Genomic DNA, 14,882 nt, shown 5'->3' with positions numbered 1-14,882 from the left:
ATAAAGGAAAGAAACTCAATTGTGAATAAAACAATAATAAAATAGATACAAGAAAACAAATAGTGAAACTGTAAACCATCTTATTGTAATATTTCCTGTCAAGTTGTGTGATGCATTGAATCTTGTAACAGAGATTTTTGGGGCATGGTTCACCTATGGTGGAGTCCCTCATATCACCATCTAGATCACTTAACCATGGGCCACACTTGTACAGACATAGGACCTAAGGAGACCTTTGGTATCATTGGGTCAAGAACCTGTCTATGCACATTATCCATTACTCGGTGTGTCAGCTCAAATGTGTGGGTAGATGTCCCCAATATATCGGGACCAATCCGATGGATCCGAACAGAAGGTCACGATCGGGCCGGATCGAGTTGGCCCAGTCAGATCCGACCGTTCATCGGATCGAGTTCGAATCAATGTCAATCTGGACCGATCCGATCCAGAATCCGATCCAGAATCTGATCTAATTCGATCCGGATGGGGTCTATTAATAAGTATACATGGCTCATTTTTGGTTTAATACCATAAAATGATCTTAAAAAATAGATGGACGGCATAGATGAAATAAATACATTATGGTGGGGTCCACATAACACCGACTACGAGCCATTGGTTGGTGGTAGGGGAGCAGCCAACCCGTCCTCTCAGCACATGGCTCTAGGTGCGCATTGAGCACCGAGTTATGACTGTCTAACGCAAGGAGAAGCAGACTGGGTAGCGAGTAACTCACTATGGTTACTATATTAGGTAAACTCTGTGAGACCCACCATAATATATTTATTTTATCCGCTCCGTCAATCCATTTTAATAGATAAATTTAGGTGTTGATCCCAAAATGAGGAATATCCAATGTTCAAATGGACCACACCAAAGGAAATAGTTGAATTAAACGTCTACCATTGAAAAATTCTTGGGAGCCATAGAAGTTTTGGATCAAGCTTATATTTTTTTTCCCTTCATCCATGTATGTATGATGTAATGAACAGTTTGGATGACAAATAAACATCATTGTGGGGTCTATCAAGGTTTCAACGGTGGAAATCATTATCCCCACTGTTTCCTGTGGTATGATCCACTTGATCTTTGTATATGCTTCAAGTTTGGGCTCAACCCCTTAAATTAGATGGAAAAACGAATGGACGGAGTGGATAGACTACGTACATTCAAGGTGGGCCCAATTGAGTTTACTCACTACAATAGGAGCCTTCTGCAGCAATCCGATTTCCTGAGGGAGGATTTCTTGAGGTAGAAGATAAAGAAGAGGCAGATTGGCAGCAGCAGGTGTACCACGCACAGTTATGATGTATTGACATCAGCAAGTTCTATGGGTCCCATCATGAGGTATGTGTTACATCCAAACCGTCCATCCATTTGTGAGCTCGTCTCAAGGCTTGAGCCAAAAAATAAGATAGATATAAAGATCAAGTGGACCACACTGCAAAAAGGCAGTGGGGGTTGAATGTCTACCGTTAAAACTCTTTTAGGGGTCACAGAAGTTTCAGATCAATATGAAATTTGTTTTTCCTCTTCATCCATGTAGTCGTGACCTTATTAACAAATTGGATGGAAAATAAACGTTATGGTGGGCCCTACGAATTTAATGGTAAAAATCATATTTTTTATTTTTTAAAATTTTTAGAAGATGGATCCGAACTGTACCTAACCCGATCCGAATCGGTTTTTCTGACCGAGTCAGACTCGGTTCGGGTCAAGCTAGCAGTGCAACGGATCGGATCGAGTCGAAGGACCTGGACTCAGTCCCGGATCGGATCGAGTTCAGTCTGTGCATTGAAAATTCCGGACCGAATTGAGTTGTACCCAATCCTGTCTGACTCGACTCGATGCCCACCTCTAATCAGAAAGAAAGATAGCATTCGCCAGAAAACAGTTAGCTGCTGCGACAAGCTTTCCCATAGGCATTATGCAAATATAACAATGCAATTGAAATGCCAAAAAGCACCTGAAAACACTCAACAGACATCATCCATCTTTAGAACAATAAAGATGGAATAAATAAGAGTTCAAGTAACAGTGGCTTACCTGAAGAAGTATGTGTAAAAAGTAAATGAAATCAGTTATGCTTCTAACGACTGCAATTGCTGTAGCCAATGACCAGTTGAGAACTATACACTTGTTATCCTGGTGTCAAAACAAACAAAATCAAAGATATGTGTTAAAAGTAAATGAAATCGGTTATGCTTCTAACAGCTGCAATTGTTGTAGCCAATGACCAGTGAGAACTATACACTTGTTATCCTGGTGTCAAAACAAACAAAATCAAAGATATGCAATAAAAGAAGAAAATAACCAAAACTTTCACATAATTGTACATGGGAGGCCCTGAACGTTTGAGCAGAAGTACACATTCAAACAGTGTTCACAGCAGCACAATCGTAAAATTTACAATGGATCTAGTAAAAGAAAGGAGAGAGACAAAAGTGATCCAAATCGTACATAACATATGGTGGGTCCATGGTGGATGGGAGATATACTGCATACTCCCCCCATCAGACAATCCTAACCATCAAATCGGGCACCATTAAATGAGACCATTGGTTGTAATGGTTTAGTTTCTTAGGGCAGCTAGGATCATTAATATGGAATATTTTGGAATTTGGGGCATGGTTCAACCTATGCCCAACAGAACAGTTGCTTATATTACTTAAAGGTGGGGCCCACCTTTACAATTACCAGATCAAACAAAAACAAACACCATTCAATACAATCAAGCATCATAAAATAGTAGCTCGATGTAATGTAGTCAAAGTATCTGTAATATATAAAACTGTAAGTATACATATAACTATAAATAAAATGATATCAAAGAAAACTAAAATAAAAGAAATGCACCCACCAGATTAACATAACAACAGGCTCTCCAAGGAAAATTATGGACACTAACACAATACCAAATGATAATGTTGTTTCCCTAATAATACTCACCAAAAAATTTTGAGACCAAATACCACCTTAAACAATGAGAAGAGGGCAACATACGAGAGCACAATCCGACCTAAAGATGTGAAAATCTTTCAAATGAAATTAAATCGTGAAGCCTTCAACATGAAAAGCAACAAGATTATACCTCATCTACGGACAAAAGGAAGAAGAATAATGGGTCTATGAAAATCGCCACCAAGCAAGAAATGACGAAAAATTTGTTCCACCGTTGCACAAACTTGGCATGAGGGTTCATGATGCCAGGGACAAACGAATTTAGAAAGTCAATAGATCTCCTCACCCAACCTTTGGCATCCCCATATAAAGCATATTGGAACTGAGAACAAGCACAACCAAATGATACGTCAAAAGGGTGTTAGTGAAGATACATCAATATCGGTTACAAAAATAAATCAATTGGGTGATAGAAAGCATTTTCAATTAAATGCTTTTATTTCGACCTAGATTAAAGATATGCAAGCCAACTATGGGGAGAGAAAGCACCTTAGAGTCGAATACAGCTGAAGCTCTTGAATTCTTTTCTGCAGCTTTGGCATCATAATACGTTGGGCAAGTTGTGCAATAAGGATCATTGCATTTCCCCAATGGCCCTGACCTCAATAAATGTTCGTTCTTGCCAGCAACATTGCCATGCAGCCAGTCCACTTGAGTCATTCCTTCACCAGAAGAAAATTCTTCGGGTGCAACCGCAGGTGCTTTGACACCCAATCTCCCATTCTTTGGTCGGGAAAAGTTCTCGAATTTCTGGTTGCTATTTAAAGGCCCACTAAAAGGTACAAATGGAGCTCTTCTTTCGTTCCGCAAAGGACCAGTATGAGATACAAGGCTGTTTTCATTTTCATAAAACCCCATTCCGTTCATTGATATGGACATGGAGGCACTCCTAGTAGTAGTCCTAGTATGAAACCTTTCCAATTCCACATCCATGCATTCATCTGATAGTTGAGAACGAGTGTCTGATAACATGGGCACCTCATCTTTGTAACCACCTGCCATTTTTCAAGCCCTGGACCTGCAAATTAAAAAATAAAATCATAACTTTAGCAATGATAAGCAGAAGTCAAATAAATGAAGTTCCCTATAGTTGGGTTATTCATAATTTAAAGCAAGATACTGCCTAGTATAAAAGAGAAGTTAGAAACTTAGAATCTCAAAAGAGAATTTGTTGCATGTTAATATCCTCTATGCTGACCAGAGAAAGTGCTGTGCATCAAAACGCAGATGATATCTATTATAAAAGACCTCCGTATGAGGTACTAAATGATGCCCAATTACACAAAGCTGCTTTTTTGGACCCAGAAATGGTAGATGCCAGGCCCACCATTTGCTAACCTAAGCCATAGTCGAGTGGACCCAGCCATGGGAAGGGCCATGCCCGAACATCTTCCCTATCAGATGAACCGATCCTTCAGATGTGTAATGAACTAACTACAACCAAAGGTCCACATTTAACAGGTGCTCAATCAAGCAGTTGGGACCATCTGTTGAGGGAGATTTTTGGAGTATCTCCATTCTCCACTAATAGTTGGGACCCACAATTGAAGTTTATTAAATTACGCAAATACTCAATCGAAGAATGTCTGAACTCCTCATCAAAACATCTTATATGTATACATAACTGCAGAAAATAAGCAACCTCTGTTACAAGTTAAAGAACAATTAGATGCACACATACTTCAGCAAAGACATTCCACTGATGAGAAATTTGCGGAGTAACAGGTTTGCCAAATGATTTAAATTTAATGCATGTAAGAGAAGTCTCTACAAATGGGGCCCGCGGTCCAGTAATCCAGACCATTGATCTGATAGGCCCAACGTGAATAGGCCATGACACAAGAATCCTCCAAATTAGAAGATCCTAGCCATCCAATCTGTCCCATTTCCCACTTGAGGAGCAACATTGATATTGTTTTCTTAGCCATCTATTTGCAGGGCACCAATTGAAGAGGTTAGCATGGTCGCATCATATTGATTATTGGGCACAGTGCATTCACTGTATGGCCCACCAGATCAATGTTCTGGATTGCCAAACCGCTCTGTATAAATAATTTCACATTAATTTGCAGGAAATAACGGCCCACCATGAAAATGAATCCAACCAGTTCATCATGCCAGCCAGTCGCACCGGCACATCGAGTCAGACCATCAGCTATCAATCGATTCCAACTGAATGGACAACCGAACCGCCCCAATTTTCATATAAGGTGGTTACATAGCCTTTTCCCATGGCTCTGATGGTCTACACGTGTGACGGTAGGCAGGAAATTACAGGGATGTCTGTGAAAGATTCACATACATTGACAGTATTTTTAAGTATCAAGATTCAAAACTGGATAGAATAAACATACTATTATTATTATCAATTCTATCATTAATAGAAACAGAAAAGAGAGCTAAAAATAAATTTTAAAAAAGAAAAAAGGAAGTGATTCTTTAACAAACCTATTCACATAAAGAAGACTCGGAAATCACTGTAAATCCAGGAATCGGGAAACGAACTCCGGAAATGAACGAATTCCTTTCTGCAAAGGAATAAATCTCTCTCTCTCTCTCTCTCTCTCTCTCTCTCTCTCTCTCTCTCTCTCAATTTCCAAAAGAGGGGAGAAATGGGAGAAGAATCACTCTCTCCTTCTCTCTCTCTCTCTCTCTCTCTCTCAATTTCCAAAAGAGGGGAGAAATGGGAGAAGAAATAGAAAAGGATTAGTTTAGAGAGAGAGAGCTGATTGTAGAAAATGCAACGAAAGAGAGTTCGAGTGTGAAGGCTCTCTCCTCTCTCCTCTCTCTGTGTACACACGCATACACGCCACACGTTCTTAGCATCTGACAAGAGAGTGGGGCATCGGAAGTGGGAATAAGGTGGCTCCCACAGAGAAAAGAATCGCCGGTCTATAGAAAAAATTCCGACGGTCCATGTTCAGAGTACACGTGTGGACCACGAGGAGAAATCCTAACACACGGTGGGAGATATCAGAAATGCACGGCTCGGATGTCCCGGATGCTTGCCAGTTTGCGTGTAGCGATACGTGTGGAGAGGGCTGCGGTTAGGAAACCTTTGCCTTCTCGGTGCTGACTACTTCTTGACAAGGGATGTTACAAGCCTGCGACGGACGGCGAAAGGATATCAAACCAACTGGAAGATAACAAAAGAGAGAGAAAGGAATTGTAGACCGTTGATCGTATGGGGCCCACCTCGAATTGGGATGAAATCAAAACTTTCGTAGGTTAGAACACTCGAGCTATACGATGTGTGGCCTTTTCATATGGGCCATCTGTTTATTAGGCCATTTATTGAACGGATGGTAACATTTGTTGTAGGATATTTTCACGGAATCAACGTCTACGATTGTTCTCATAAAATCGATGGCCATCGGTTTATTAGGCCATTGATTGAACGGACGGTAGCGTTTGCTGTAGAATACTTTTGAGGAATCAACGTCTACAATCGTTCTCATAAAATTGACGACCTGGATTACCGTTCACGGTCTTTGTGGCATCTGGATTCACATGTTGATGGTCAGCACCCCAACTTTGCTGAGCTTGACTTTGGCTGCCACCTCGGAACCAGCAATGTGGGTGACAACCTGGCCGTAGGGGCCACCTCGATTAATGAATTGTATATCCACTCCGCTCATCTATTTTTCCAGCTTATTTTAGGTCATTGTCCCAAAATTGAAGAGATAAAATTTTTAGGTGGACCACACCTCAGGAAACGGTGGTTATTTACCATTAAAATCCTTTTGTGGCTAATAAAAGCTTTTATCAAGCTGATATTTGTTTTTATTTTTCATCTAGGTCTGTATGACCTTATCAACAGGTTAGATGGCCAATAAAGATTAAGATGGACACTAAAAAGTTTTTAATTTTCAATTGTGGACTGTCAATGACTACTGTTTCAATTGGTGTGGTCAACGTAAAAATTTACGTATGTTTAATTTTTCATATGATATCATAAAATCATCTAGAAAAACATGTGGACGGCGTGGATATACAATTAATAGATCGATGTGGGCCCTAGAGTCAGGGTCTCACCCACATGCCGGGTCGCAGGCAAGCCGCGCTCAAATTATCTCCGGAATAGTTATTTGATACTCGGGCAGAGTATGACGCTTGATGCTAAGGCACTCCTAAGCTCTATTCCATGAAACATATTAACCAAATTCGAACCGACTGAACTGTGGAAAGAGATACGCATAAGATATGATCCCAAAATCAGAGTGGTTGAGCAATCTTAACCTCTGATCTGTGGACACAATTTTCTTGAAATAAGATCCGTGGACAACTTTTATTTTTAACCGCCCAATAAATGAGCACTAATCCAATGGTCAGTTAATCAAATAAGCCTGATTTTTGGTTAATGACACATCTAAACCACGACATACAATATGGACAGTTTAATTTGAATTATTTATATTTCAATACGCCATTTGTAAGTAATTTCTAAGAGCCCACGTACCATCCATCACGCTCTGCCTGAGTATCGAAGTCTTTCACGAGTAAAAGAAATGCCTGAGTTAGGCCCTTTCAGGCGCTGCCGCGTTCACACCTGCTGCTTTCGGCGAGGAACAGCGCAGTGCAGTAGATTGCGTCGCACCGAAATGTGTAGATCTCTGTATGTATTTCGTATACATTACAGTGTATATAAAAATCTAGACCGTCCATTTGTTGTAACTATCTATGGATGGAAATCCAAACCGATATTATTCATTGGATTATTCATTGGACTTTCAGAGTTCAAACTTACGGTAGAAAACAAATGGCTTTAGCGGGAGACATTCATTGGTGAAAAGTGCAAGAAATGAAGCCTTTGATTGTCTAATACCGCATTTTTCGAATCAATTTCCTTTCAAAATATGGCTCACTCGATGGATGGTCCTGATCGGCATGCAATCTTGACATCCATACCGCAGAGAGATGACTCTACGATATTCTGGCTTGCGTACCGTCTCATTCCTTGCGAAGAACAGATACAAATCCTGCTTTCCGCACTCGTGTAAAAGCGCACGTGTTTATGTAGCTCGTGTAATCGATCGGTGCCGTTCATCAGTCTTTTCCGACGGCGTATGATTCAAGTCGTTAATTCAACCTTAGGGTTGGTCCAGAAATGTGTTAGTGAGTAGAATGCATATTGATGGAGTATTTCCATTTAGTGTATATTTTTCCACTTGATTATGGTTTTATGATTACTAAAACGTGCATTTCAAAATAATAATGTTGGGCCCAGTAGATGGACGGATTGGATCCGATGTCCAAAAAATAATTTGATGCGTGCGGGTATGGAAGGATTCGGATGGATATTCTCGCGAGTAAACCATCGTATTTAACAGTTCATCATAGCTTATCGTTTTGAGTTCGTTTTTCCTCTATTGCGAGTGATTAATCTGCGTGCGTTGCAACCCGTTGGGGCACACACGTGAGATATTCCGATGATTTGAACCTTTCATATTCTCCTTTTCTCTGTAAATAAAACTATTTCCAATGATCATGCTTCATACAAAATCCAAACCTTTGATCTTTAGAGTCGATCACAGCCACTGAAATTCACCGTTTCATTGACAGGTAGTGATAATCATAATTATTCATTCAGAGTAAGTTACTTACAGTGAAACTACATCATAGACAGTTCAGATAATATTTCCGTCCAGCATGTGGGCCCCATTAGGGGGTGGTACAAACTGGTTGCTGAGTCGCGACGGACGCAAGACAAACTCCCCGTATTCATTTGTCAAGATCGATAATTAGGCTTTGACTTGCTAATTTTATTTTACTAAAGAGAAATGATCTAGTGCACTGTGAGCGTATCGAAACCTTTCAATACACCTAGTTGTATTTGGATTCTTAGACATATGAATCACATATCAGGACCATCCATTAGGTCCAATCATCTCTATTTCCTTTAATATAGCTGTAGGATGGTCCTAAGCGTAAGTGCCTGGACTGTCTTCTATGGACAGTCCTGTCCATCCATTTTTCCTGCCATTTGACTGTATTGTGTGAACATCCAGACCATCCGAAATACTATTTTTCTTGAGAAAACGTATGAAGAATGGGACTGGACTAATGGACGCTTCAGATGAATGATGCGGATGTAAACGAGCCCAAAGCCAACTCGTGCATGGAAAGGTTTACAGGCACTAAGTCCACTTGATCATTTCTCCTACGACGTGGAATGTCTTCAGGCGCGGGGATATGTCTAGGATCCTCGGGACCGAGGTCATCCTCATGAGGCCTGTTAAGGGTGGGCCCAATCAGAAGTGTGTGGTATCCCAGCCAATCCGCTTCCCAAAAATTGCCGAATGAAGTTAGGGCCTGTTTGGGAGCGTGGATTTGGAACCCCCTGGATTCGCTACCCCCAGGATTGGAAACCCCCTGGATTGGCAATCCTCTCGGTGTGTTTGGCACCTTGGAGTGTGAATCAACTTTAATTTAAAATACCTATAGATGGTATATTTACGGGGGTTTGAATTTAATTACTAAATCAACTTTAATATCCCTAATTAGTGAGATATATAATTTTTGACACTATGGTTGTGATAAGCCCGCTAAAATATATGCTTTGCCTAAAAATGATGAAATTCCAAGTCTCAGATGGACCGTAAGCACAAGATCATGTCCGAGTGACTAACCAACGATTTTTAACCGTTGATTAATATGGACAATGTTTGGATGGTGCTGGACAATATTTAAACGGTGCTGATCTACATGAACAATGTTTGGACGGTGCTGATCATCGTTAGTGGGCCATATGCCCAGTAGAATGATAGTGTATAGTGACATACATTTATACCTGTAACCATTGGAATGATTTTAGGTGTAATCTAAGCTCTCACCTTGGATTACAAACCCCCTCAAAGAGGGGATTGGGAACCCCCTGGATTGGCAATCCCCAGTTGCTTTATGCTGCCAAACAAGCAAGGGGATTTGAAACCCCCTCTAATCCCCTCCAATCCCCTCCAATCCAAGGTGCCAAACGACCCCTTAGAAGATCCTAGAACCATGGCCCATCAAATCAACATTGCAATCATCAAAACCGTGGGTCCACTTGTATGTACTAAGGCTACAGGATACGTACATATGCTCCATCCAACAATCACGGTCGCGGATGGGGTAATGACCCTGGCAGGACTAAGTGAGATCCACCCTGGAATATGCATTTTATCCGCAACGTTCGTCTATTTTACCCACAAGACCAAAATTAATGTATATCTAAAGGTGACGTAGCTCACACGTAACAAGAAATGGTGGGGACTGGACGTCCTTCATTGAAAATTTGTTTTTACTTCGTCCTGACCTACGAAACAAGCTGCATGACGAATAAACATCACCATGGATCTTAAAAAGGTTTCAACGGTGGACGTCATTATCCCTGCGGTTTCCTAACGTAGTCTACTTAAGATTTTGTAATGCTTTAATTTTTAGTTCATGGCCTAATTTGAGCCGGCAAAACGGATGCACAGCATGTATAAACACACATACATAAGGGTGGGGTCTGTTCATGCAGCTTTCGGTTCACCCCTCTTTTAGCACTTGAATACCTGGTGTCTACACAGGAAAAGGACAAAGGAGACCCTGACTAGTTTAGGAGACCCTCTGATGCCTAAGTCAGGCCTGGAATCTGGATCTAGTGGTAAAGGTTTTGGGGTGAAAAATGAATATGTATTCGTACCTTTTACCATAGATAAGTCCTCTATTTATAGAGGAGATGTGATCTCATGGTTTCGAGACCTTTCCTTAGAGGGGATTGATCGTTATCTAAGGCGATCCCGAGATCTTCGATCTCCTAGATTTTCGGAATCGGAAGTTATCTTCCGAGGAACTCGATATCGTGCAAACTCCGTGGCTCAGCTCTAAGCGTCCAAATGTGAACGACTAACGGAGCTCGGCCGATCGTCGACCGATCTCGGAGTATCGGTATGTTTGGATGGCTTACGCTGGCTGACTCATTCTCTGCCAAATTGTGGTTGACTATGGATGGCTGGCCTTCGATTAGCTATTAGCTGAGATATGGTCAATCCGTAATCGACCTATCGCTGACTGACGGCCGACCCATGGCCGACCTAGAGGATAGGTCGAACTGAGGTTAGGCCAAGGTCTGGTCAACCTATGCTTGATTAACAGCCAACCCATGAACTGAGTCGGTATGAAGCGACCTCCAAAGGACCCTTTGAGTGTCCTTAAAGGTGTATTGGCCTCCTTAGAGGTCTTGCCTTATGGCTCTGGACATGTAGGCCTCGGCCAGGCTCGGCGCCTGGTGAATCTGGGTCATGGCAGTAAAGTTGGTCCATTCCATAAGCCAACTTATTTACTTGTCACATTTTTCCCCTAACAGTGAGCCCCCTACTCCTTGTACCTACTTGCAGAGGCCGAGGAGTAAATCGGTGTTGGGTTGGATTATGCTTGGTCTGAGCTTATGATAGAGCATTTATTGCTGGTATGATGGTTAGCTCGAATACAGAAGCGGACTTCCTCGTATTGAACACACGTCGGTTCAGTTTTCGAGGTCGCACGAGCGAGAGGCCGTCGTCTCAGCGGCGGGGCGAATGAGCGTTGGGCGCGTGGCAGGGCGTTCGATGGCGGATCCGTACAGCGTGTGGCGTGACGCTGCATGTCGAACTGGGGAGTCTAAAGAGGCGTTGAGTTGGCTTCTCATTTAATGCGTGCACTACGTGGCACAGCTATAAAAGAAAACGCCCTAGCCTCCAAACCATTCCCATTTTCGCACATCTTCTTTTCTGCTCTATGCCTTTGGCTTTCTATGCTCTCTTTGCATTTTCTAGCCATCATTGCAAACTTCGATGAGCATTTTTCTCCTTCCCTTTCATTTAACTTCGAACAATGTCAAGCTCCATAAGCCCTCGGGAGGGAGGTACAGTGACGAGGGTGGAATGAGCAGCTTCTGAGCAGCTTCGGAACCACCTACGTTGCTGGCGGAGATGGTGGCCGGTGTTGATGTCGCATTCCAGCATTCACAAAGGGTAATGGAGTCCCCGGCACAGAAGCCGATGGCATCTGCTGGGGCATCTGACTCGTCTCTTAGGCAGGGGACCGTGATAGAAACTGCTCCTACAGGCCCAACCCTCCTACTGTGGATGAGGATGACAAAGTCGAGAAGCCGATGAAATCATGACCGAGGAAGGACCGAGGATGACTTACTTCGAATCTGAGTCGGATATCATATCCCTGACTCCATCGGCCTTAGCCTTCCTCGGGCGTATGAACTACCCAACCAACCCCCACCTGGGGCGGTCGCGATTTTTCAGGTCACACTACAGTGCACCCTCCATTTACTGCTATAAGAGATCACTCGACATCTTCTAGGCTCTCTCGGTTTGGCTCCGGGGCAAATAGTTTCAAACGGGTGAAGGGACTTGTTCAATTGTGCAGTCCTGTGGGCTGAGATGGATCAGCCAGTGCTGACCATAAATGAGTTCCTCCATCTGTACCAAGTATGGTCAAATACTCAGCAGCTCGGCTGGTATTACTTCTACTCATGGCAGAAGAAAGGAGGAGCTCTAATAACCAACCTTCCTTCCTCCAACAAACGCTGTAGGGATCGGTGGTTCTGGCCTTGTGGTCATTGGGAGATGGTCGGATCGGAGCCATTTGTACCTTTTGTTCCCCCAGCTTTCTCCGAGCCAGGTGACTTGGCGTTTATTATTTTTCCTTCTTAATTGGTTGAACCCTTTTTAATGTGTCCTCTGACGGTCCGTGTTCCTTTGGTCCTCCCCACCCACCATCCAGGAGTTGGACCGAGCTCGGAAGCTCGAATCAAGGATCTGAGAGCGCTGAACCCGGAGACGAGGTCTTGTAAAAGACTTCTCCAACCATAGCATCTTTTTGAGTCGGGCTTAAACTTTGCTCCGACAGGTATGACCCATAACTGAGCATTAGTATTTGGCATAATTCTCCCTTTTTTTGTTGACACTTGTTGAATCTTGCTTCTAACGCAGAAATGTCTAAGGCTCGGCCGGTTCTTCGTCCCCCTTCCAAGGTGACGGCTCCTCCTTGGGGCGAACCCCGAGTTGAAACTCGGCCTTCGAAGAGGCAGAAGGCAGTCTCCAAGAGCTAAGGGAAGGCTGCTCCTCCTCCTCCAACCGTCATAGAAGTCGCAGACGAGAGTATGGAGGTGGCGGAGGCGGTTCCACCAGAGTCTCGGGAGGTTTCCGAGCCAGGACCTGTTGTAAAACAAGTCCTTGAGAGGAGAGAGGAAGGGGAAGGGGATGAGCCCCCTAGCGAAGAGGCGTCTGAAGGAGAAATGATGGGCTTCCTTCAGAGCGTCAAAGGGATCCTCCACTGGGCTAGTCGCCAGAGGACTGAGGATGATTTCGCCGGCCTCTTTGAGTCCTCCGTAGAGCGGACGCTCGCCAAAATGACGATGATGTTCCTCCAGGTAAGAACGAAATCTTCTGTTATTCATTCGACTTCTTTATCCGTTAGAAATTTCTCTTTTCTTTTTTGCAGTTCGCGCCGTGTGCAGTGAGGGCCCGCGCCGAGCTGTCTAATGTCAACAAACGCACGGATGATGCAGAGGCTCAGCTGGCAACCGCCGAGGCTCGAGTTGCCACTGTGACGGCCGATCTGGCATCAACAATGGTGTCCCTTGATGAGGTAGCGACAGAGAATACTCGCCTAGCCTCGTGATTGGAAGAGGCTAGGGTGGCATACGATAAGTGCCACCCCGAGTACGTCCGACTCTGTGAGGTGGCGAACCGGCTCAGAACGGAGACCAAGGCCGCTCTTGTTATTGCGCAAGATCAGGCGCAGGAGGAGGGACGGGCGGAGGCTATGAAAGCCTTTCTCTCATCCTAATCTTTCGTGAAGGAGTGGGATCGTCTCTACCGAGACGCTGAATGCGTGAAGTTGATGAGGGAGAGCTTTCCTCAGCTCGAACTCTCTGGCTTCGACGAGAGCGGGTCAGGATCCGGTGATTTGTGCGCTGAGGGGGATGCTAATCCCGAGGCTGAGTCGGCTGCAATTGGTCCTTCGGTGGTCGTAGTTAACCCCGAGGCAACTTCCAAAGCTACTCCTAAGTTAGCTCCTAATGATGTGGCTAAGCCTTGAAGCTAAATTTGCGGAGTAAAATTCCTTTTTGCTCCCCTTTTAAGCTTCAGGCACTTCAAGCACGCTGAGCGCTGAGCTCGAGAGCATCTGCAACCCCGGGCGCCGCCGATCCTCGATACTAGTGCATTTGTGCCTCTCCTCCTCTTTAATGTAATATTGAAGTATATGATGTGTTCCGGATGTAAATCTTATTCTGATCAATGGATACACTTTTTTCTCGCATTCAATTGTCTGATTTACATGGTTATGAATTTTTTGCATGATTATCAATAGAACTCGAGCGATGCTTTGTCTGTTGGCCGATTTAGGGATAATAGATCTTGAGATGCTCGGCATTCCAGGGGTGAGGCAGTAGTTGGCCAGTTAAGTCTTTCAGTCAATAAGTGTCAGGTCGGATAGTACTTACAATTACGTAAGGTCCTTCCCAATTGGGCCCCAACGTACTTGCGCCTACCTCCTTAATGTTCTGTAATGTCTTTCAAAGGACCAAATCTCCAACTCGAAATCTTCTTACTTTAACTCGAGCGTTGTAAAATTGTAACACTTGTTGTTAACGAACGATAGTCCGAAGTCGAGCTTGTTCCCTATGTTCATCCAGGAGATCGAGGCCGAGCGCCAGGAGTTCTTCGTTATCTTGTTCATCGAACGAGCTTACTCGGGCGGTCGGCAATCCGATCTCAACCGAGATGATGACTTCTAACCCATATGCCAAGGAGAATGGGGTCTTCCCTGTTGCGATCTGAGCTGTAGTTCGGTAGGCCCACAGAACTTTCGAAAGTTCCTCGGCCCAAGCTCCCTTGGCTCGAACGAGCTTAGTTTGGAGATGCTGTTTGATGATCTTGTTAACAGCTTCGACC

General features: G+C 43.6%; 1 protein-coding gene across 1 annotated transcript in view; it reads right to left on the bottom strand.

Annotated features, from left to right (window-relative positions):
- LOC131228042 (probable cyclic nucleotide-gated ion channel 20, chloroplastic) overlaps positions 1-5,578 on the bottom strand; it is a 54,396-nt gene extending 48,818 nt beyond the window's left edge. Inside the window, exons 1-4 of the mRNA XM_058223878.1 lie at positions 5,410-5,578; positions 3,451-3,979; positions 3,092-3,283; positions 2,047-2,145 (exon numbers count right to left, since the gene is read on the bottom strand). Coding sequence (XP_058079861.1) covers positions 2,047-2,145; positions 3,092-3,283; positions 3,451-3,963 — 804 coding nt within the window. The 5' untranslated portion in view covers positions 3,964-3,979; positions 5,410-5,578. The remainder of the gene's footprint in view (positions 1-2,046; positions 2,146-3,091; positions 3,284-3,450; positions 3,980-5,409) is intronic.
- Between the last annotated feature and the right edge of the window lie 9,304 nt (positions 5,579-14,882).

This window comes from Magnolia sinica, chromosome 15 (assembly GCF_029962835.1).
Source record: "Magnolia sinica isolate HGM2019 chromosome 15, MsV1, whole genome shotgun sequence".
Taxonomy (NCBI): Eukaryota; Viridiplantae; Streptophyta; class Magnoliopsida; order Magnoliales; family Magnoliaceae; genus Magnolia; species Magnolia sinica.
Note: the sequence above shows the minus strand (reverse complement) of the source record. Positions and strands in the feature narration are given on the sequence as shown.